The sequence below is a fragment of the Eurytemora carolleeae genome, unplaced genomic scaffold (assembly GCF_000591075.1).
Source record: "Eurytemora carolleeae unplaced genomic scaffold, Eaff_2.0 scaffold153, whole genome shotgun sequence".
Lineage (NCBI taxonomy): Eukaryota > Metazoa > Arthropoda > Copepoda > Calanoida > Temoridae > Eurytemora > Eurytemora carolleeae.
Genome location: NW_019396203.1, coordinates 291813 through 317488, shown reverse-complemented (window position 1 = coordinate 317488; position 25676 = coordinate 291813). Strand labels below are relative to the sequence as shown.

At 36.9% G+C, this 25676-nt stretch overlaps 1 protein-coding gene across 1 annotated transcript; it reads left to right on the top strand.

The window, feature by feature from the left end:
• Positions 1-720: 720 nt before the first annotated feature.
• On the top strand, positions 721-25240 carry LOC111698027 (uncharacterized). Its single transcript, XM_023468245.1, has 8 exons — positions 721-892; positions 10379-10574; positions 10682-11412; positions 20162-20477; positions 20609-21342; positions 21573-22005; positions 22246-22401; positions 24495-25240. Exons 2-8 carry the CDS (start codon positions 10415-10417, stop codon positions 24827-24829), a joined length of 2865 nt encoding a protein of 954 aa, XP_023324013.1. The 5' UTR covers positions 721-892; positions 10379-10414; the 3' UTR covers positions 24830-25240.
• The last annotated feature ends 436 nt before the right edge of the window (positions 25241-25676 follow it).

Sequence of the window (25676 nt, the reverse complement as noted above, 5' to 3'; positions counted from 1 at the left end):
CCCTGGGATACCTATATATCTACGAAACCCCGGTAATACCTATATATCTACGGAACCCCTGGAATACCTATATATATACGGAACCCCTGGAATACCTATATCTACGGAGCCCCTGGAATGCCTATATATCATACGGAACCCCTGGAATACCTATATATTTGATAGAATCTTCCTGAGTCTCCTGATGAACAGCATACGCAATGATTCCAGCATGAAAAAGGGTTAACCCTGCGATTAACCCCTGGGCCAGGGCGGGGGGGAGGGGTTGAGGGATGGGGGCGGGCCGGACGAGGGGAAGAATGAGGATGAGAAGGATGGTTGTGTGTGTAAAGGTTCGTGGTTTTATCATGACTAATAATAAACAGAGAACTTAGATCTATTTTTAGCTTTTCCTGAAAATAACTCCGAAATTTCCTTCAGATAATCTCCACTTACAACAAAGTAGAGGTCGAATGGACGGTTAGGTTGTTTAAAAATATTGAAAACAAAGGAATCGATTACTCGCCTCAAACTAGAGGTTTTTAATTTTTTTTTAACCTAATGTTAGGATCAAAAAATAAGATCTTTGAGAAAGATCGTACCTCGACATATTTTATTTGTAAATCATATTTTTCATCATTGTAATAAACCATATATCTAAATCTTTAAGAAAAAAAAAGATCCTATATATTTAGTTCAGATATCTGCCCAGCTGCTCAACTCTCCTCATAAAACAGTAATCCTAGATATATTTGCTATCTCCAAGCTCAGGTGGAGTAGTACTGGGATGGTTTAAGATTTGTTTTCTCCGCGGAGGAAATAATCAGTCGGAACCCAGCCGTGAGACAGGACAGACGTGAGTTCGTGTGCTCTAGACGCTTCTTCCTTTCAATCCTAGTTTAAGGTTTAATAGGTATACTGACACCTCAATACAAAACATTCAGTGTTAAAAAACGACAAAAAACAGGGTTGTCCACAAGGAATAAGACTTTAAAGAAAACTTTGTAGAATCTGTTTCAGGTTTTTCGTGCATTCCTTACAGATGTACAGTGTACACTGTACATGCCGATATTTAAATTTAATGCAGATGACGAAATTTAAACATTTGAAACAGGTCGTCAAAAAAGTTTTATTTTTTGTGGATAACCCTGTACTTATTACAAACACTTATTTTGATTAATTCTAAAATTGAACATGAAAAATATAGAATGTCATGATATGTTTTGAATTAACATTTGTTCTCTACAATAAAGCCAGATGACGCGAATAAAATAAACAAATATTATATTTATAGAAGATTTTTGAGAATGTCTACATATTTCTTTGAATATCAAACAAAGAGCTGACAATCCTTTCTGTTCCCTTTCATTTCCTCAAAAATATTATCTAATACTCGTATTTGTTTTTAAAAACTATTTAAAGCTCTGCCAAGCCAATCCGCTAATTTTTTATGATAAAAATGCGCAAATACATGTTTTACATGTAAACCCTATATCAGAATGTGGTTAGATAAAAAGAATTGAATTGAAAATTTTTTTATATGAATATTTGTAGATATCTTGTTTATGTACATAGATTACAAAAAGGTTAATATTTCGTTTTCTTAAAACCAAAAAGTACCAAAAGAACGAAGATCCCCTTTAAAATATTAAATATTAGAACACCATGCAGTCCTTAGTTTCTAACAGTACCCCCCCTCCTCACCTCCTGCTAATCAGCTAAATGACCTAAGGTGGAGAAACCTAAGAAACTGCTTGAATATGGTTCTATCCAGCATGGGATGAGAAGAGAGCAGGGTTGGGTTTGATCTGTTTACGTCTGGTCCAGGATACAGTTATATTCTCCCTTCCTGCTCTCACCTGGGTTTATTATCAATTCACAAAACAGTTAAATCTAGTCTGACAATCTTTCAACCATTTTTAGATAATCTCAGAGTGGCATTATTTCTATTTTTTAGCGATTTTTACGGTTTTCATTTGCACCTGTGATTGCTTAATTTAGCACGGGATACGTTAACATATGGAGGAAACTGGTGACTACAGATGTCGGAATCTATCGAACTTGGATTTTCACAGATTAGGTGTTAGATCATATAGCTCCAGTTTCATCTTAAATCTTCTTCTTCTTAAATCCACTATTTCTCAGTTTTTTGTTTCCTTGGGAGAATTTCAGGTTCCGAAAATTCTCTGACTGTAAGTTCTATTAGTTCTTCAGGTTTTGTAGATTCTCCAGGTTTGGTTAATTCTCCAGATTCTACAGATTCTCCAGATTCTACAAATTCTCCAGGTTCTGAAGATTTTCCAAGTTTTATAGATTCTCTCGGTTCTGAATATTCTCCGGTTCTGTAGATTCTCTAGCTTTTGTAGATTCTTCAGGTTCTGTTGATTTTTAGGTTCTTTTGATTTTCCAAGTTCACAAGACTGTTTAGACTTTATAAATTATTATTCCTGGTGTTCTGGTTCTCTGGTACCTTTATTTCTGGTATTTTGGTTCTCTGGCTTCTCCTGATTTATCAGGCTATCCCGGGACCTTTATTTCTGGTATTCTGGTTCTCTGGCTTCTCCTGGTTTATTGGGTTTTCAAGGGACCTTTCTTCCTGGTATTCAGGTTCTCTACCTTCTCCAGGTTTATCAGGCCATCCAGGGACCTTTATTCCTGGTATTCTGGTTCTCTACCTTCTCCAGGTTTATCAGGTTTTCTAGGAACCTTTCTTCCTGGTATTCAGGTTCTCTACCTTTTCCAGGTTTATCAGGCCATCCAGGGACCTTTATTCCTGGTATTCTGGTTCTCTACCTTCTCCAGGTTTATCAGGTTTTCCAGGGACCTTTATTCCTGGTATTCTGGTTCTCTGGCTTCTCCTGGTTTATTGAGATTTCTAAGGACCTTTCTTCCTGGTATTCTGGTTCTCTACCTTTTCCAGGTTTATCAGGCTATCCAGGGACCTTTATTCCTGGTATACTGGTTCTCTACCTTCTCCAGGTTCATCAGGTTATTTAGGGACCTTTCTTCATGGCATTCTGGTTCTCTACCTTCTCCAGGTTTATCAGGTTTTCCAGGAACCTTTCTTCCTGGTATTCTGTTTCTCTAGCTTCTCTTGGTTTATCAGGCTATCCCGGGACCTTTATTTCTGGTATTCTGGTTCTCTAGCTTCTCCTGGTTTATCAGGCTATCCCGGGACCTTTATTCCTGGTATTCTGGTTCTCTAGCTTCTCCTAGTTTATCAGGCTATCCCGGGACCTTTATTTCTGGTATTCTGGTTCTCTGGCTTCTCCTGGTTTATCAGGTTTTCCAGGGACCTTTATTTCTGGTATTCTGGTTCTCTGGCTTATCCTGGGTTATCAGGCTATCCCGGAACCTTTATTTCCGGTATTCTGGTTCTCTGGCTTCTCCAGGGTTATCAGGCTATTCTTTATTCTTTATTCTTTATTCCTGGTATTCTGGTTTTCTAGCTTTTCCTGGTTTATCAGGCTATCCCGGGACCTTTATTTCCGGTATTCTGATTCTCTAGCTTCTCCTGGTTTATCAGGCTATCCAGGAACCTTTATTGCCGGTATTCTGATTCTCTAGCTTCTCCAGGTTGTTTGAAGTTACCAGGGAACTGTATTTCTGATATTCTAGGTCTCTGGTTCTTTTGGGGTTTCAAGCTTCCAGGGACCGATATTCTCTAGCTTCTACCGAGGTTTCAGCCTGGTTTCACTTTAGCCAAGGACCTTAACTTCTGGTATTCTGGGCTTCTATGTAGTTCTTTAGGGGTTTTAAATTATCCAGGGACTCTAATATCTGGTGTTTTGGTTCTCTAAGTTCTCTCAAGGTTTTCTCTAGGTTCTCTCTAGGTTCTCCTGATAGGATCTTTTCTCAGGGAAATCCAGGAGAAATCTTTAAGCCTGGTGCATTGAAACCGGAAACTAAAAGTCAAGATAAAAAAGCATCTCTTTAGAAAGTTAGGGTTAGAAGAAGAGTAAAATAATTCTAAAAATATATGCTTTAAAAATCAATGTTTAGACATAAAGATTTTGTATGACAATATTTTAAACTTTTATTTTCTGTCCCCGTGGTTATTCCCTGACTTATGTTCCGGAGCAAGCTTTACATTGATTAAGGGTTCAAACTGTTATATTTTTCTAATCTTAGAAATTTCGACTAATGTTTCAGGGGGAATATACAGTGAGATCTATGAAACTTTGAAATGGGAAGACGACAATTTTATGTGTTTTTTTGTGTTCCTTAAAAACAAATAACTTTAACAGTATATTGAAAACTTACTCATTAAGAAAAATAGAACAATCACTGTGTTTTAAGTTCATCGGAGTCTAGCGGTCATCTTCACATTCCGAAGTTCAAAACCTAAATTCCATTTATTAACATTTGAGATTGTCAATAATTGTCAAAAATTGACAATGATTGACAATAATTGACAATCTAACTAAGAAAGGGTTCCTTTTAAAGAAGGATTAAGTGAGTATTTACTTTAGTAGCGTGCCAAGTCCATAATATGTTCAGTAGCGTGCCAAGTCCAAAATATGTTCAGCAGCGTGCCCAGTCCTAAATATGTTCATAAGCGTGCCCAGCTCTATATGTGTTCAACAGCGTCCCTAGTCCTAAATATGTTCAGCAGCGTGCCCAGCCCTAAATATGTTCAGCAGCGTGCATAGCCCTAAATATGTTCAGCAGCTTGCCCAGCCCTAAATATGTTCAGCAGATTGCCCAGCCCTAAATATGTTCAGTAGCGTGCCCAGTCCAAAATATGTTCTGCAGCTTGCCCAGTCCTAAATAGGTTTAGTTGCGTGCCTAGTCCTAAATATGTTCAGCAGCGTGCCCAGCCCTAAATATGTTCAGCAGCCTGCCCAGCCCTAAATATGTTCAGTAGCATTCCCAGTCCAAAATATGTTCCGCAGCGTGCCCAGTCCTAAAAAGGTTTAGTAGCGTGCCCAGTCCTAAATGTGTTCAGCAGCGTGCCCAGTCCTAAATAGGTTTAGCAGCGTGCCCAGTCCTAAATATGTTTGGTAGCGTACCTAGTACAAAATATGCTTAGTAGCGTGCCCAGTCCAAAGTATGTTCAGCAGCCTGCCCAGTCCTAAATATGTTTGGTAGCGTACCTAGTACAAAATATGCTTAGTAGCGTGCCCAGTCCAAAGTATGTTCAACAGCCTGCCCAGCCCTAAATATGTTCAGTAGCGTGACCAGTCCAAAATATGTTCAGCAGTGTACCCAGCCCTAAATATGTTTAGTAGCGTGTCCAGTCCAAAATTTGTTCAGCAGTGTGCCCAGTCCAAAATATGTGCAGCAGTGTGCCCAGTCCTAGTAGCGTGCCTAGTCCAAAATATGTTTAGTAGCTTGCCCAGTCCAAAATATGCTTCGTAGCGTGCCCAGTCCAAAAAATGTTTAGTAGCGTGCCCAGACCTAAATATGTTCAGCAGTGTGCCCAGCCCTAAATATGTTCAGCAGTGTGCCAAGTCCTAAATATGTTTAATAGCGTGTCCAGTCCAAAATATGTTTAGTAGCGTGCCTAGTCCAAAATATGTTTAGTACCGTGCCCAGTCCTAAATATGTTCAGCAGTGTACCAAGCCCTAAATATGTTCAGCAGTGTGCCCAGTCCTAAATATGTTTAGTAGCGTGCCCAGTCCAAAATATGTTTAGTAGCGTACCTTTTCCTAAATATGTTCAACAGCCTGCCCAGCCCTAAATATGTTTAGTAGCGTGCCCAGTCCAAAATATTTTTAGTAGCGTGCCCAGTCCTAAATATGTTCAGCAGCCTGCCCAGTCCTAAATATGTTCAGCAGCGTGCCCAGTTCAAAATATGTTTAGTAGCGTGCCCAGTCCTAAATATGTTCAACAGCCTGCCCAGCCCTAAATATGTTCAGCAGTGTGCCCAGTCCTAAATATGTTTAGTAGCGTGCCCAGCCCTAAATATGTTCAGCAGCCTGCCCAGCCCTAAATATGTTCAGCAGTGTGCCCAGTCCTAAATATGTTTAGTAGCGTGCCCAGCTCTTCTTGTGTTCAGCAGGGTGCATGTGTTAAGCAGCCTTCTCACTCTCAGTCCTAAATGTGTTCATCAGCGTGCATGTGTTTAGTAAGTAGCCTTCTCAGTCTTAAATGTGTTTAGCAGGTTGCCAATCCTAAATGTGTTTTGCAGCGTGCATGTGTTCAGTAGCCTTCTCAGTTTTAATCTATTCAGCAGCGTGCCCAATCCTAAATGTGTTTAACAGCGTGCATGTGTTCAGTAGCCTTCTCAGCCTTAAATGTGTTCAGCAGCGTACCTAGTCCTAAATGTTTTAAAAAAGAATGTTACGATTTAATGAGAAGAAGATATATTATAAAAGTGTTCTTTACGTGTGTTTAACACGGATTTACTAAGAAACGAGTTCTATTAAAATGTTTTATCCTAGGCTAAATTTACTTTTGAATTGTGTTCAATAAAGGTTGAAGATTTAACATCAAAATTCAAAAGTTTTGATTTTTGTGAAGAAGTACAAAATGTTACTTTTCAAAACGGGGGGGGGTCGGGGGGGAATATCCAATAGAACAAAAAAGTTTGGTGAACAAACCCCAAAGTCTCCGCCCAACTAACCATCAATAATCATCTAAGCTGACACAAGTTCATCCTCTTATTTAACTTGGGTTAGGGACGTGTTGATTCAGACATGTTTTGGTCAATTAGGGTCTTTTTGCCAGAACTGTGGTTACACTTCTTCCTCATTGGTATCTATTCTATCCTACTCTAGATAACTGTTCTCTCCTACTCTAGGTACCTGTTCTGTCATACTCTAGATAACTGTTCTATCCTACTCTAGGTACCAGTTCAATCCTACTTTAGATACCTGCTCTATCCTACTAAAGTTATCTGTTCTATCCTACTCCAGGTACCTGTTCTATCTTATTCCAGGTATCTGTTCTATCCTACTCTATGTATCTGTTCTATCCTACTCTATGTATCTGTTCTATCCTACTCTATGTATCTGTTCTATCCTAGTATAGGTACCTGTTCTATCTTTCTCTAGGTAACTGTTCTATCCTACTCTAGGTACCTTTTCTATCCTACTCCAGGTATCTGTTCTATCCTACTCCTGGTATCTGTTCTATCTTTCTCTAGGAACCTGTCCTATCTTACTATATGTAACTGTTCTTTTCTACTCTAGGTACCTTTTCTATCCTACTCCAGGTATCTGTTCTATCCTACTCCTGGTATCTGTTCTATCTTTCTCTAGGAACCTGTTCTATCTTACTATATGTAACTGTTCTTTTCTACTCTGGGTACCTGTTCTATCCTACTCTATTTACCTGTTCTATCCTACTAAATGTATCTGCTCTATCCTACACTAGGTACCTGTTCTATCCTACTCTAGGTACCTGTTCTATCCTACTCTAGGTACCTGTTCATCCTACTCTAGATACCTGTTCTATCCTACTCTAGGTACCTGTTCTTTCATACTCTAGGTACCTGTTTTTTCCTACTCTAGGTAACTGTTCTATCCTACTCTAGGTACCTGTTCATCCTACTCTAGATACCTGTTCTATCCTACTCTAGGTACCTGTTCTATCCTACTCTAGGTACCTGTTCTATCCTACTTTAGGTACCTGTTCTATCCTACTCTAGATACCTGTTCTTTCCTACTCTAGGTACCTGTTCTATCCAACTCCAGGTACCTGTTCTATCCTACACTAGATACCTGTTCTTTCATACTCTAGGTACCTGTTTTTTCCTACTCTAGGTAACTGTTCTATCCTAATCTAGGTACCTGTTCTATCCTACTCTAGATACCTGTTCTATCCTACTCTAGATACCTGTTCTTTCATACTCAAGGTACCGGTTTTTTCATACTCTAAGGATCCGTTCTATTCTAATCTACTCTAAAATATTCTATCACTGATTTAATTAAACCTCATCTATTGGAATGAATTACGTCAAGGTTTAGTCCTTCAGACGACATAAATGTGAATAATTAGAAACCAGCGTCTTACTGTGTCTCTTCTAGCAGAACCGTATCCTTGCAGCTAGTATCTAAACATACCCGGAGAACTCTTGTTTCTCTCCGAATTTCTTAAATACTTTTGATAGAATCCATCAACTATTTTTCTATGAAGTATGAATAAAGATAATAACAGCAAGTTCTTGAGTAGAGCAAATAATACTGAACAAGATTCATGACGTGGAAAACTGTCTGTAGATTTGAGATGAAGAAGGCGTAATCGGGCTAAGGAACTCTCTTCCTGGTATACAATTAAACATATCTAACCTGTTCCTGTCCTCTGTTCTAGTATTTAGAGATTGATCAAGTGTGACATATGGCATAATTTCCAAGCTATTATACGCTGTTTACTCTTCAAGCTTTCTCAGCTATTACTCCTGATTATGGTGTGTGTTTATCCTGAGTACAGAGTAAATGTATCCTGAGTACGGAGTAAATGTATCCTGATTACAGAGTAAATGTATCCTGAGTACGGAGTAAATGAATCTTGAGTACAGAGTAAATGAATCTTGAGTACAGAGTAAATGAATCCTGAGTACAGAGTAAATGAATATTGAGTACAGAGTAAATGTATCCTGAGTAAGGAGTAAATGTATCCTGAGTACAGAGTAAATGTATCCTGAGTACAGAGTAAATGATTCCTGAGTACAGAGTAAATGAATCCGGAGTACAGAGCAAATGTACCCTGAGTACAGAGTAAATGAGTCTCGAGTACAGAGTAAATTTATCTTGAGTATAGAGTAAATGTATCCTGAGTATAGAGTAAATGTATCCTGAGTACGGAATAAATGTATCCTGAGTATAGAGTAAATGTACCCTGAGTAAATGTATCCTGAGTACGGAGTAAATACATCCTAACTTTACTCAACCAGAACTAAGATATAAGAAATCAGTTTATTCTTAATCGTTAATACCACAGGCTACACTGGCTACACATATTCATGATTATAAACATTGTCTTAAAATTTGAAAACTTTTTAATGTAACTTTAACAAAAATTAAGATACATCAATTTTAGTAATCTTAAAATTTTAGCGATAGGATCGTTTAAACTTTGAAATAATTAAGACGTTAAATTTTTTTAATTAAACTAAATTGAACTTAATCTGAATCTTTCCTTTGTTACAAATATTCTTTTATTGGTAAGCTCTAATTATGCCTTCATATAACATCATAACGGTTTCAAACTTTAAANTCCAACTCGGATAACAGGGTTTTAAATACAGAATATATTTTAACTTTGCCAAGAGTTATTTGAGTTGGAACGGAATATTGATAAAATATAACATTTCTGTTCTTCGAATTCTTCCTTTTCTAGAAATATATTTTGGAGATCTATATTTTATCCAGGCACTCTGTGCATCAAATATCAAAATATCATTATTTTTAGAATATTTCTCTGTTTGGAATATATATTTGTAGCGTTGTTATTAATGATTTTTGTGAATACCAGACTGTACACTGGCATTGTACACGCTGAGTGACTAATTTACAAAAAGAAAAAAGTTTTGGAATTTATTTTTATAAATTCACCATGTTTTTTTTAACTGTTCTATATTCATGTCATTCAAATTCATATTTAAAAATCACTGTAAAAAAGTTATATATCATCTTGCTCTTCATCAAACTTGGCTTGGGGTTCCATTTTTTCAGCTTTAAGCTGAACAAAAACTTCGTTCAGATACAGGGTGTCCCATTAAACATGAGAATTGAGAAACTGTAATATCGTCTTTGATTTCCGATAATTAATAAATGACATTATGTGCATCAAATAAGGATTGAACTTCTAATGAGCTTTCCAAAATGTGGTCTACCTTCTTTGTATATCTTTAAAATTGACGGAGATATTAAACATTTGAACAGTTTTGTTGATTTTTAATAAATCGGAATCTGGACAAATTTCCTGATATCTCCGTCAATTTTGAAGGTGAACAATTTTTGGAAATCCCAAGGCTAGTAGCTTTCGGTGTGAAATGTTTTAACTGTGATATTGCAAAATCATATTTAAGAAATAATCCCACTCGGAACAAACACGATGTGACGATTTTTATGTCGTCATGTAATTCCCATGTAAACAAATAAAAAAATGGCTAAATATTACAAAAAAAAAATTGAATCCTTTTTACAAATTCTTAAAGAAATTGAGTACTTACCACAAACTTAAATTTTCTAATCTTTGCAACCAGATAGCGTAAACCTTTGATATTTCAAAATTACAATTTTTGATGTAGCGGAATTCATAGTTTGAAGTATCTAGGGTATGCGACATCGGGTCGCATAGATAAAGGAATCAGAAAATCAGGGTTTGTGACAAAGGCTCAATTCCTTTACATTAATTACAACAAAAAAGTTTTATTTTAACAGTCAAATTTATACAAACTCTACTCCCACCCTTTTTTCATCCAAATAATAATTTTTACTCTGTTTTCAGATGATTGAGTGAATCGGAACCAAACCTATTTGCAGGATGATTGGATACCGTGGGGTTGGAGTAGGATATCCACTAGGACTAGTAACCCTGCTCCTGGTTTCTCCAGGTAGTCCTGCAGTAGCGCAGTGTCCCTGGGGTCGTGACCCACAGCTAGTCGAGCTACAGACATCCTGTCTTTGTGCTATCAATCTATCTCTTATTATTATTTTTATTATTGTTATTATTATTGTTATTAATATTACTATTATTATTATTATTATCACTATCATCATAATTATGTGACTAAAATTGTATTATTTATTAAGGAGCTGACTGTTCAATGCTCGGCCGTCAACTTCACAGTACTAACTGCAGCGCTGCGTGAGTATGCTCGTGAGTCCCCCATAGACATGGTGTATGTTAACAACAGCGCCGTCAGCAGGTTGGATGACGGTATGTTTCGAGGTCTTAAGATCAGTAATATCCAGATCTCAAACGCGGACCTGGAATCTATATCTCAGAACGCTTTCCGGGGCCTGGAGGATACTCTCCAGGGTTTGAACCTAGCGGATAATGAACTTGACTCCGTCCCTGTGGAAACCCTCCGAACCCTTCGTATCCTGAGCTCTCTGGATCTTTCCAACAACAATATCAGGTTCCTACCCAGTAATGCCTTTGTGACCCTCAGATTAAAAACGTTAAAACTTTCGGACAACAACGTGACCTTGGCCGACGATTCTCTGGCCGGATTAGAGCAGTCCTTGAAGAATCTAAACCTGAAGGGATGTCATCTCAAAACCTTTCCTCCAGCGATCAAGAACCTCGGAGGCCTGGCGTTCCTAGACCTGGCACAGAACCATATACAAGAGTTATCAAGAACCGATCTGGCAGGAATGGGTTCCTTGACAGCCCTGAACCTGGAGAGGAACGTAATCCAGCGCCTGGATGAGTCAGTGTTCCAGGAGGTGAACAAGAGCCTCAGTTCTCTGAGTTTACTGAACAACCTCCTCACAACCTTCCCAACCACAGCCATCAACTCACTCCAGGATCTCAGGGTAATATTTTTACACAAAATACAGGAGCAGGATAAGCTATTGTAGGTTCACGTAGGACAAATCATTGGAGGACAAATCATTAAAGGACAAATCATTGGAGGACAAATCATTAAAAGACAAATCATTGGAGGACAAATCATTGGAGGACAAATCATGAAAAGACAAATCATCGAAGGACAAATCATTAAAAGACAAATCATTGGAGGACAAATCATTAAAAGACAAATCATTGGAGGACAAATCATTAAAAGACAAATCATTGGAGGACAAATCATTAAAAGACTAATAAATGTAGGAAAAATCATTTTAGAACGAATTACTGTTGGAAAAATTATTGCAGGAAAAGTCATTATAGGACAAAAAGTTGTAAGACAAATAGTTGAAGAACAAATTATTGTAAGACAAATATTTTTAGGGCAATCATTGTAGGACAAATTATTCTATGGCAAATAGTTGAAGGACAAATCATTGTAGGACAAATTATTGTGGGACAAATAGTTTTAGGACAAACAGTTGTAGGGCAAATTATTGTAGGACGAATAGTTGTAGGACAAATCATTGTTTGACAAATTATTGTTGGACATAAATACAACTCACGTTATATTTATAAAATCTTTTCACCCTGCTGAACTAGGCTGATAAGGTCGTGTTGGGTCAAAAAAAATAAGGCTTGTTCAGTACGTTTAAAGGCTAATTATGGTATAGGAATGGGTCAAAATCTTAGGCGTGAAGGAAGAATGCTAGTGGGACAAATAACTTCCAGATAATCGAGTGTAGGACAAATGACATAGCGCCGATCCTGATTGCCTAAAAACTATGATGAGGTGAAGGAAACAGTTATTTTTGGTATTTAAATAGTTATCCTTCTTCTGGTTCTCATGGATACTCATCTTATTATTCTCTTTATTCCCTGGTTCTCAAACTCTCACAACTCATTATATTCTTGAATCTAGTTCTATACAATACCCTGAGAGAGTTTACTCCTATCTTCTTTTAATCTTATATCACAATAATTCCTTCTCTCCCAACCCTTCCTTTACAATCCTTCACGACAGCCTATTAACTGAATTATTTTTAAAACAATGGAACACATTTTTTTAAAGCAGAGATAAATCTTGTTTACAGTTAACACATTTTATACAAGACAGATATTCGTTGTTTTAGAAGATTTTGTTCATGACAACTTAATAGATGAAAACTTATTCTTGGAAACATAAAACATACCGAACCTATAGACCTAAAACATACAGAACTTACCAACCTAAAACATACATAATCTATAGACCTGAAACATAAAGAACTTAGTAACCTAAAATATGCAGAGCTTACCAACCTAAAACATAAAAAACTTACCAACCTAAAACATACAAAACTTTCCAACCTAATACATACAGAACTTACCAACCTAATACATACAGAACTTAGTAACCTTAAGCATACAGAACTTAGTAACCTAAAACATACAGAACCTATAGACCTAAATCATACAGAACTTACTAACCTAAAACATACAAAACTTACCAACCTAAAACATAGAGAATTTGCCGACCTAAAACATGCAAAACTTACCAACCTGAAACATAGAGAACTTGTCGATCTAAACCATGCAAAACTTACCAACCTAAAACATAGAGAACTTACCGACCTAAAACATACAAAACTTACCAACCTAAAACCTAGAGAACTTGTCGACCTAAAACATACAAAACTTACCAACCTAAAACATAGAGAACTTGCCGACCTAAAACATACAAAACTTACCAACCTAAAGCATGGAGAACTTGTCGACCTAAAACATACAAAACTTACCAACCTAAAACATAGAGAACTTGCAAAAAAAAACCTTAGTTTATAGGAATACGAACGTTACGCCACGGTATTGTTTTTCGCAAAAAAATTAACAGATTTGTAGATTCAAAACAAACATAGAATGAGTTTTCTCTCTCATTTTGTTTTTTTGGGGGGGGGGGGCGTCGGAAAGGGTTTCATTTGTTCTTTGCACAAGTCGCAACAGCAAAATGTCGCCATAAAAATTTAGACATCGTACTTTTAAATTTATTTTTAAAATACAGAAAGATTTTCAAAATATGCATGAAAAACTAAAAATTTAGATTTTCGCTTAGAATATTTGGTGCCAAATACACTGAAATTCTACCAGTCAAATATATAATAAATCTGCATAAAAATAGATAGATAAATGTGTTGAATGATGATGTAAAAAGTTCCAAGGTTGTGTCTACTAATCTACATATCTGGAGCAGAATAACATCTTGTCAATAGGAAACCTAGGGGCGTGGTCTCCACAGATAGATTTATATACTCAGTCCTTCCTTGTCAGGACGTCTCTGTAGCTCAGGGTGTGTTTAGAGTACTGGAGTGGTTTCCTGTTGTATCATGCAACAATTAGGAGTAAGGGGGGTTGGGTGAGAAAAAGAAAATCATATTTCTATGTGCTGCCTGTGTGAGGGGAGGGGAGGGGGGAGGAAGGTATGGGAAGGAAGGTATGGGAAGGAAGGTATGGGAAGGAAGGTATGGGAAGAAAGGTGTGGATAAGGAAGGTATGGGAAGGAAGGTATGGGAAGGAAGGTATGGGAAGGAAGGTGGTGGATAAGGAAGAATATTCTAACCAAGAAAGAAGGGCGTGAAGGAGTAGTAAAGAAGAGAAAAGACACTAAGGATAAAATGGGAAGAGTTAAGGGAAGACATTAAAAAATAGTAGATTTTTAATGAAACTTTTTGACTCTATAGCAGTTCAGTAGATTTGCATCTGGACGTTTCTACCGGAAACAGTTCTAATTGAATATAAATGAAAGATCTAGAGTGGGTTGGGTCGATATAGAACGGATAGAAAAGGGCGGAGAGGAAAATTGCGGAACCAACCCAATCTAATAAAACCTTAACATTATGACTTCAATTTGCATATTTTTCATGAAAATCTATATTAGTGCGGGACTCGACGATACAGGAGTAGACAGATAGATAGTTTAATCTTAAACATGTATGTCCTTTTATGCATAAAGAAATACCTAATCGCTTGGCTAACCTTACATTTAGAAATCGTCAATTCTTGCACTGCAGAATATTTTTTTAGTTATTTTGCAATTTTAGTAAAAACTACAGAATTTAAAATTTTATTATACCAACTTTTTTCAGGCTTGAAAGTACCTAAGTCGTAATTTCAAATGACTCCATTTTTTAGATTGACATGTTCAATCCACAACGATACTCTTAACAGCTTTTTCCGGTAAAGAAATGTATGCATGAAATGTCCGTGGTTTTCTAAAAAAAAGTGACCTGAGCTTGCATGGAACTTTAGAATAGTGGATATCGAGATCAATGCTTGATCTTCTCTTTTTCTTAATCTCGAGACGAACCTAATATTGTACTGTATCCTGTAAAGTGAATAAAATTCAACCAATCAGAGTCGCGTTTCAGAAGCCCGGAAATTTGAAATTTTGCGCGCCATTTTAGATTACTATACAGAATTACGGGAGGAACTTTCTAATTTTGAAAAACTGGTTTTTAATTTTTCTGTACTATATCCAAAACAGAGTGGATTAAGCAAGAAATCAAAAGTGTCTTCATTGGATATTCGGAATAAGCTCTTAAACTTGAAAATCCCTTAAAATACCAAAGTCTCGTTAAAATTGTTTTTATTTTCCTTTTTAACTCCCACTCACATTTTCATCCTTGTCCGACACAATACATGGATAGAACAGATTTGAGGTCGAAGTTTTACGAGGTTTGGACATTTTAGTTTTGTCAACTATTTTTAGGGACACTTTCAGTCATTATTGTCTCAAAAATTATAATAACGTCGTAGTTTACTGAATTTTCCTACTCAAACAATAAAACAATTATAGTCCAATGGCGGCTGTCAGAGGCTTTTACTGGGGGGGGGGGCTATGGGGGCCAAGCACCCTGCCCACATGCCCATGGATCAGTGAAATCTGTGAAGCTCATAGGGTTTTTAAAGTCCCAACTGGTGCGCGCTGAGCCCCCATGGTATGAAAAAAATGAAGCCCCCACGGCAAGAATGTAAAGAATGTACATACATGTACACGCAATAGTAACCAAACTGGAACAAAGAACCGAGCAACTTGTCCGGTCTAAGTTATCTATAATTACCTTATATTCTAAAATAGATGTGAGAACGGATTACAAAAAATTTATATTTAGAAATATTTTGTTAAAAATTTGGAAAATATTTGATAAATTTCTAAAATTGTGACAAAATAAACTAGGATTATTAATCTTATACAAAGTACAGGGATATCCATAAAAGATGAGACTGTAAAGGGAGTGTTCGATGAAAGTATAAGTTTACGGCGAAAAATAAGTGCTTTTGATCGCTTCTAATCTTACTTCTATCTGTTGCGTCTATAAGGAGAAAATGGTTAAATAACGACTCATGCTGAAGAACGTAGCGTCCGTACAAATACAGAAAGTTGCAACATTCAACTCCGATCGTAAAATAATCAATTTATTTCCGAACAACATTCGATGGTGATTGCTTTGCTACTGATCTTACTTCTATCTATTGCGTCATTAAGGAGAAAATTGTTAAAAACGACTCATACTGAAGAACGTAGTGCCCAAACAAAATGAGAAAGTTGCAATATTGGACTTGGATCGTAAAAAATCAATTTAATTCCAAACAAATCATTCAGAATTTGCAAACAAATGTCATCGATTATTTTTCGACGCATTCTTACATAGTTGATATTTCATAGTATTTTTTTTTATTTTCATGAAAACATTTATTCCTGTTTCAAGGACTTTTTATAATGAAGACGACATTTTCATATTTTCAAGAAATGTTCGAAAATCCGGAGACAGTGACATATTAAGTAAAAAGAATTCAAATGATGATTATTGGTATACTTAATGATTTAATTGGAATGAAGTTGATTTTTTCACGATCCGAGTTGAATGTTGCAACTTTCTGAATTTGTATGGATGCTACGTTCTTCGGTATGAGTAGTTTTTAACAATTTTCTCCTTATAGACGCAACAGATAGAATAAGATTAGAAGCGATCAAAAGCGTTTATTTTTCGCTGTAAGCCACTACCCCCTTTCGTTTTTCTCGAACACTCCCTTTAATGACGATTTAAAACACTTAAATTAATCCAGAGATATTGAAATCTACCTTCATTAAAGTCTTCTATATGTATATTTGCTCGGGAACCCAGCATTCCCTGGAAAACTGAGTTTTCCCTATAAAAGTCACCCTGCTCAATTTCATATTATCTTACTTCCCTCATATTCCCCTCCTACTCTACTCATATTCTCCTTGTCTACTCCTATTCTTCTATTGCCCTATATTTCTACCCCCGAGAACTTAACAGACATTAATGTTTCAATGATAAATTCATGCATACCCTGACATTGGTTTTGGTTGGAAACTTTGCAGTTGCCAGTACTAATCTACCCAGGGGTTTCACAACTATATATCCGGGGGGTACTAATCTACCCAGGGGTTTCACAACTATATATCCGGGNGGGGGGTTGAGATTCAGACAAATTTGAGGAGTGATAAATTTCTATAGGTGAATTTACTGGGAAGTATAGTGGGGAATATGGATTAGTTCAATAGATTGGAAAGGAGTTGAAATAGGTTCAGTAAATTGAGAAGTTGAAGTAAAGTAGAGAGTGTTGATAGGTTAAATGAATTGTGAAAGAGTAGGATTGGACTAAATCCATTCTTAATTAATTGGGATAGCTAATAACCTACTCCTCCTGAATACCACCTGAAAAGTTGGAATACCCTAGTATCCTAATCCTCCTGTTTACCCCTGAATAGGTTAGAATACCTAGTATCCTACTCCTCCTGTTTACCCCTTGAATAGGTTGGAATACACTAGTATCCTACTCCTCCTGTTTACCCCTTGAATAGGTTGGAATACCTACTATCCTACTCCTCCTGTTTACCCCCTGAATAGGTTGGAATACCCAGTATCCTACTCCTCCTGTTTACCCCCTGAATAGGTTGGAATACCCTAGTATCCTACTCCTCCTGTTTACCCCTTGAATAGGTTGGGATACCCTAGTATCCTACTCCACCTGGTTAGCCCCCTGAATATGTTGGGAATGGATAACTAGAATCGTGCTCCGTCCTACAGCAAGGGAATCAGATTTCACCTTCATCCAAGCTAAATTATGATATTTTTGACAAGATTATCATTTCCGGCAGAACAGTTTAACATTTTTTCAAACTTTAACTTTAACTTTTTGCAGGATGGCATCCTCTCAGTCGTTTGCAACTTGTGTACTTTTGCAGCGCAGTTAAATTTATAGGGTTACGTAAATATTGGTTTATGTATGAATAAGATAAACTGATTCAGAAGGTTTAGGTTTATGTATGGATAAGATGGACTGATTGAGAAGGTTTAGGTTTACGTATGGATAAGATAAACTGATTGAGAAGCAAGGTTTAGGCTTAATGTATGAATAAGATGGACTGACTGAGAATTAAGGTTTAGGTTTACGTATGGATAAGATGAACTGATTAAGAAGCTAGGTATAGGTTTATATATGAATAAGATGGACTGATTGAAAAGCTAGGTTTAGGTTTATATAAGGATAAGATGAACTTATTCAGAAGCTAGGTTTAGGTTTAGATATGAATAAGATGGACTAATTGAGAAGGTTTAGTTTTATGGATGGATAAGATAAACTGATTGAGAAGGTTTAGGTTTATGTATGGATAAGATAAGCTGATTGAGAAGCTAGGTTTAGGTTTATATGAGTAAGATAAACTGATTGAGAAGGTTAAGGTTTATGTATGGATAAGATGAACTGATTGAGAAGCTAGGTTTAGGTTTGATTTCTCTCCAGGTTGGGGGATGAGTACAGTTAGAAAATACTGAAACCATATGGTCAAACCATCCCCCAGGCTCACTACAGGCATACAAGCATACAGGCCAATATTTTTACAGTAACAACACTTCTTCAGGTTTAAAGCAACACAGACGGTATTCTTGAAATAGACATTCATACACAACACATAGTGGGGGGGGGGAATATATATTAATATTCTTAATCATTTAGCAGAAACACATGGCGTCCAAAATAATATCGTGCATAGCTTTAAAAGGAATTGAGTTTTTGCCATCAAACTCAAATTTCCTTTAATTGTCTTTATCTTTGCAACCTGATGGTGTAAACCTTTAATATTTCAAACTTAGATTATTTGATCTAACAGAATTCATAGTTTGAAATATCCAAGGTCTGGGTTGCAGATATAAATAGGATTAAAAAATCTTATATTTTGGCATTTTTTGGACAGTTCAAAAGGTATAAAAGGTTAATATTAAAAATGGCTTGCAGAAAATTCAGGATTCTTCAATCATTTTTGCGTTAAAGTTTTGATCAAATATGATCTTGGGACTAACTTACATATTCTCCCTATACAGAGCATGTTACATTATCTCCAAGCTTCAACGTCAAAATACGCACGTACTGCTCGAAAAGCTATAACACAATCCGATATGATGTGGGACACCCTGTTTATTTAGCTTACCTCCTTGTTTTCTGAAAGCAAATAACTTGTCTGGTGTACATGAATATGTGGGTTGAGCCTGTATATTGTTCTGCTTGTCAGATGGTGGTTAGAATCATGTTTTATTTAGCAATTGTATTAGAACCCATTGTATCCTGATCTTTAGTATAGAAAACATCAGATCCGTCCTTACAAGATACATTCTATAGATTAATAACAATATAGATAAAACAACTAAATGTTGCCTTTTCAAGATTTAGGGGTTTTTCGTTCATAATAACCCTAAGGCTGCAGATGTCCAAAGTAGTTATGCGCATGCTCTTTCTCTGTGGTGTCATTAAACGCAGGCTGCGCTTAATTCTTTTGGCTTCTGCCCTAGGTTTATCGTAAACGAAAAACTCCTAAATCTTGAAAAGACGACATATAGTGTTCTATCTGTATGGTTAGTAATCTATACAAGATACATTCATACACGCCCACTACTCTAAACACTACATAAACCCAATTAGCCTACTTGAGAGACATAAGAAAATAAACTACAGTCCTTTTTAACATATTTATTAATTCAAATAAAAACACTAAACCCGACCCCCTTCCCTTTCATGGCCTCATGTTAAAAATTATCTTTTTTTTGTTGTCTTCCCAAATCCATATACTGCACATGACTAGGAAGCATGTTTTCCTGCATTCTAGTTTTCTTAAAAACTGATTCAAACATAATTTTTTAAATGTACCTGTGTTATCTCCATTATCGATTTATTTGTTTCCGGTCACATTTCTATTTTTTTACAGAGAGGTAACCAAAAAAATGTGGAACAAAATAAAGACTTTTTTTAAAGATATGGATTTAAATAGTGTAATAAACATGACTGATACGGAGCAACCATATAGAGATATATATCTTGACATATTATACGTACACATGTCTCCTATTTCGTTTTTTCAAAAGGTTCCAGAATCCAACGCTTCTCATTTGCGAATTTTACAATCCTCTTTCGGGGATTTCATCCTCTACAGTGTTATCTTTATTTCTATCAATAGGAAGATCAAAGTTTATAAAAGATATTTTGCTATCGACGGNGGGGTGTAAATTGTAATCTAGAATGACACAGCATAGATCACATAGTTGTAAATTCCCACCTCCTGGCTGAGTAGGGGTAAACTACTGCACGATATGGGATGAACCAAGATCAGATTTTAATCATTCTCTCTCTCTGGACAACATTTAACCGTACTCTTAATTTCAGGTTTTGGATCTTGGGTTCAATCTTCTTCGATCCATTCCAAACAATGCCTTCTCCGACCTCCGATCCTTAACCCTGCTCGCCCTGGACGGAAACCCCATGGCCTCTGTCCCGGAGGACGCGTTCCTCCACCTCAACTCCTCACTGAAGGGATTGAGCCTCGGAGGTCGGTTCCTCACGTGTGACTGCAGGATGGCCTGGGTTCCCCGTTGGATTCAGGAATATGATCTCCAAGTGACGTCACGGGAGCGAAATCCTCAATTCTGTGGGAATCCGTCTCAGCTGAGAGAACGGAGTTTTTACCAACTCAACGAGAACGGTGAGAATTAATCCGAAACCACAAACTTGTAATTTCCCAGACAACAGTTTGATAAATCTATTTAAACACAATCAGTATTTATTTATCTAAAGCTAAAAGAAACCATTTTTTAAAATAATTTTTTATTTTAGATTTAACCTGTGCTCCTCCTTCAACAGAAAGAGTGCCTTCCACCACTCCTCTTCCTCCGACCAACCCTCACACCAATCCTCCGATCCCCTCCTTTCCCCGAAGAGTTATGAACTCTATTCCTCCGAGAGAGCCAAACCCTGCACCCTTTCCAGAAACCGTAGTTCGATCTTCTCTTGGAGGAGGAGGAGGAGGAGGAGGAGGAGGAGGGTCTGTTGGCCCAACGACAAGGTTTCCTCCTCAAACCTCATCTGGTCCCAGGATTAGACAACCCTCTCCCAGACCCGGAGATGTGATTACAGAACTCAAGATGGAGATCGGAGCAGGAGAACCCGTTTTACCAAGAAGAGAACCCTTCCTAGGACGGGAGACTCAACCTCTGATAGGACGAGGTTCATCAACTATCTCCCGAAGACCGGAAATAGACAATAACCCAGTCTCGAACTCAATCCCCCGATCCTTGGATCGATCTAACAGCGTATCTGAATCCAGGCCGAATGATTTGATCCTGAGGCCAGACTCGGATTTTATCGCCCAGGAGGCGCTAGTGGAGGACGTGATAGTGAAGGAGGCCTATAAAGAGGACAACTCTATAGTGATCAAATGGGACTCGGAGACAACCAATATTCTCGGGTTCAGAGTAATCTATCGTCTGTTTGGAACCCCGCTCTTTAAACAGGGTCCACCCTTGGCTCCTAGCGAGAGAGAATTCAAGATCAAAAATGTTCCCGACAATGTGAGTAACTATTTTTCAATCGTTGGGATACAAATCTTTTGTAGAATTTAAGATAAAAATAAGAATTTTGATGATATTATAGTATTTAAGTTCAGGGTATTGAAATAAGTATTGAGAATTTAAGTTTATTAAGCATCTAGAAATATTAATAATGATTGTTGTTAGTGGTTGGTATAATAGTTTAACCCATCTTCTAACTGCAAAAACTGTATTTTACTTCTTTATTATAGGAATGTATTGTTGTGTGCGTGGTATCCCTGGAGGAGGTGGAGATCACTCCGGCCAACGTACCCTACCCTCAGTGCAGGGAGATGAGAACTGAAGGGATCGGCGGGGCCAAGAAGCTCGACAACATCATCATACCCGCCTCAACCGCCATTGTTGTCTGTGTGATCGTGGCGGTTATTATCTTTATCGCCTGTCTAAAGTCTAGTAATAAGAAATCTAAGAAGTTGCTGGAAGATAAACCGATCCATACTCTCTCCATGTCTATGAACGGACTGAACATGGCAGGATTAGGACCTCCAGTAGCTCCCCTGGCTGGACTAGCAAGCCTAGGACTGAGTCCGCATCAAAAGGACTGGGACCAGTTATCCATGTACAGTCAGAAAACAGATCGAAGTGTGAACAGAGGACGGATGTATCACATGGATCCTAGACAAGGTAAGGACGTCTCTACATTTTATAATCCCCATATCTTTGCAATCTGATGGTGTAAACCTTTGATATTTCAAACTTTGATTATTTGATGAAACTAGAATTCATAGTTTGATAAATTTAAGGTCAACAACATTGGGTAGAAAATCGGAGATTGTGGCAAGGACAATTCCTTTTTTAATACTTAACGTCCTATAACTCTCCATAAAACTTTAGGCTTGGTTTCCATAAAAATATTTTATTAAGGAACCCTTAACGGAGGCTATATACCGGAGGATGCGAGGTCACATATATCCCAGATGTCTACAAGGTCAAGGTCAAGGTCAATGGCCGACGGCCGATCTGAGCATGGATTATTCGGCCAAGGAGGATACCAGAACAAATACCAGAGCAGCAGAAACGGTAATTTTTTAAATTACGCCCTTGCACGATTTTTAGGCCCCCCCCCCCGTGATGGTCGCGAAATATTTAAAGGAAGGGGCTTAGCACCCATAGCCCCCCCCCTGCTATCGTCTGCAGCGCTTTCCAAAATCCGGTTCGTCCAGTAAAACATTTTCTCACGGATTTGTCTAATTTGATGGTCATGCATGGATGATGGGAAACTTGTAACACATACATCGTATAACTGTAAGCAGTTTAATCCAAGGAGTATGATATAGAAGGGAGATACAACTGACGCGGCCCGCCCTACCATATGATTTTACATGCTTTGCAGACGGTACTTCATTTTTATAAGAAATATTTGTCTGATGTACAATTACCGCGTATACAATAACCTATTCTGAATATTTCTTATACAAATGCACCGTCTGCAAAGCATGTATAATCATATGGTAGGGCGGGTCCGTCAGTTGTATTTCCCTTCTATTTCATACTCCTTGGTTAAATCTTTGACGTCTTGTTAAAATTTCTAAATCACAGATTACAATATTTGATTGTGAAACTATCTTATACTTAAAATGTTTATTGCATTATTATTTAAACTATTATAAATAAAAGGATTGCAATTCTTTGAATGGTTAAAATGAAATTAAACGTCTTTTATAAATACAGAAATTTCACATTTACAAAAACAAAAATTATTTTTGAACAAATAAATTTTCTATGGATTTAGTTTTTAGGATTAATTATATACCTCAAAATCTTTTTCTATAAAAAATGATCGTCCAATTAGATTATGTAAAACAAGGCGGGTGACTTATGATTGTAAATAAAGCTAAACTAAATAATTTTAAAAACATAAACAAGTGGCGCAAACCGCCCCGAATTGCTAGGTTTAATAAATTTACACTTTGAAGTTTACTCTCTCTTTGTATCTCTCTATCATAGATCTGACCTAGCTAGCTATATACCGTTATTTATACATCTATACATAGTTAGGTGGAAACCTTTTAAAATTCCTCCATATAGCGGTTGTATCTACTGTATATATTTTAACACCTGGAGAAATCGAACCGATCTAACCTCTATCAATTCATTCATAAATTCCGCAAGCTTTCAGTTAGAATGACAATTGGTTGTAAATATATAATGAAGATGACATCTCATATTTTACGAGAAAGTAGAGAATACGTATTTTGCTCATTGTGTACTTTCAAGTAGACAGATAAATAAGTAATCATGCTCTGCGCTTCTCTTCCGTCTAGTCCTTAGAGCTACATTGTGTACTTTCAAGTAGACAGATAAATACATAATCATACTCTACGCTTCTCTTCCGTCTAGTCCTTAGAGCTACATTGTGTACCTTCAAGTAGTCAGATAAATACGTAATCATATTCTACGCTTCTCTTTCGTCTAGTCCTTAGAGCTACATTGTGTACTTTCAAGTAGTCAGATAAATACGTAATCATACTCTGCGCTTCTCTTCCGTCTAGTCCTTAGAGGTACATTGTGTACTTTCAAGTCGACAGATAAATACGTAATCATGCTCTGCACTTCTCTTCCTTCTAGTCCTTAGAGCCACAATGTTGGGGATCTTATTTATTAGGTTTTCTTTATGGTTAAAAGGACTTTGGTCATAGAGGCGCAACTAGTACTTTTGCTGGGGGGGGGGGGGAGGCAAAATATTATTTTGTAATGGTCTGGGGAGGGTTAGAAAATTTTGAAGGAGTTTCTTTAAAACAGTTAAACTTTAAAAAAAACATATCTTATAAAGGCTATCCAGTGTCTAGCACTACTCGGAGTTAGAGCGGATATTATTACAGATCTATCCCTAGTTAAATCCGGAGAAACTTGAGAGAGTATAGTATCCTCAGATTTGATGATGAAGGGGCGATGATTAAGATTATTAAAGTCGTGATGCACAAATTTCTAAGGATGAAAGAGAGAGGATCTTTTTTTCTCCTCTCATAATAAAATTATCTTGGAAAGTTTCACTATGGGCGGAAGTAACCTAAGCAGATACCGTTTCTCCGTTAGAAAATGGGCGAATAAACAAGGAGTAAAAAAATCCATAGGCTGTATATATGAATATTAAGCCAGATTTGATATTTTAGATATCCGTTCCTCCCGACAATCTCTAGTTGACGATGGAAGACGATCTAGAGCCTCAGCTCTGAACAGGTCCATGGCTAGGAAATCCACCAGACAATCTGCCAGGTCCAGGTCCCGCTCTAGGTCCAGGGACAACCTGACCGCCTACCGGTCCAGCCACGGGGACCGGGGAAGCAGCGGGTATAGATCCCGGGGATCTAGGGACGGGGACAGTTTGCCCGACAGCGATAACTGGGATACAACCACAGATAACAACTGGACAGATTACGATCAAGACGTATATACAGTCAGGAATCATAGCAAGAGCAGATATACACGAGACGATGTAAATCTATAATTATCAGAAAATCCGCAAAAATCAATAATTCATTTCAACTCCAATCGAACCATTCTCAAAATTGGGAGCTTTTTCAATTCTCACCAATTTTTATCTTTTATTGATGGACTTGGTGAGATTACGAAGACGACTGGAACGATTTAAAAAATAATTTATATTCATTTCATAACCCGCAGTTCTCTGCTCATTAACATCATTTACGGCAATCATATGATCATGTTTCATGTTTGATGAATAACCCTGTTCATTTACTTATTCAGCAAATATCTTTCATTGACGTAGATTTTCTTTCTAATTTAATCTAAAAATACAACTGACGTTGGTAAAAGTTTGTCAAGCGTAAAATATTAAAAAGATTGAATTTCAAAAAATAATTTTTATATATTTTCTAATAAACTATATTTGTTTGTTTTCCCGGTAACCCCTAATTAGTATTTTTAATTTTGATATTTGTTTTCGAATATTTTGATATTTGTTTTCGAATATTTTGATATTTGTTTTCGAATATTTTGACTGACGTTCATGATATTTTGAAACTAACCAAGAATATTATCTGTCTCGACAGTACTAAATTTGACCAAGAAATACTTACACTAGGAATCCTCAAAGGAATTGAGTCTTTACAACAAACTCTGATTTTTTAATCCCTATATCTTCACAACCCAATATAGTAGACCTTAGATATTTCAAACTATAAATTCTATTGGATTAGAGAATCTAAGTTTGAAATATCAAAAGTTTACGCCATAAGATTGCAAAGATATAGGGATTAGAACTCTTCTGAGTCTGTGGCAAAAACTCAAATTGCTTTTTCTGTTTTTTACTCCCAACCAAAATATAAATAAAC

Excerpts from the sequence above, each read along its gene's own strand:
- LOC111698027 (XM_023468245.1), top strand. The coding sequence starts at position 10,415 with ATGATTGGATACCGTGGGGTTGGAGTAGGATATCCACTAGGACTAGTA. Across the intron at positions 22,006-22,245 it reads TCACATGGATCCTAGACAAG|GAACCCTTAACGGAGGCTAT; the intron begins GTAAGGACGTCT and ends TATTTTATTAAG. Across the intron at positions 22,402-24,494 it reads ATACCAGAGCAGCAGAAACG|ATATCCGTTCCTCCCGACAA; the intron begins GTAATTTTTTAA and ends TTGATATTTTAG.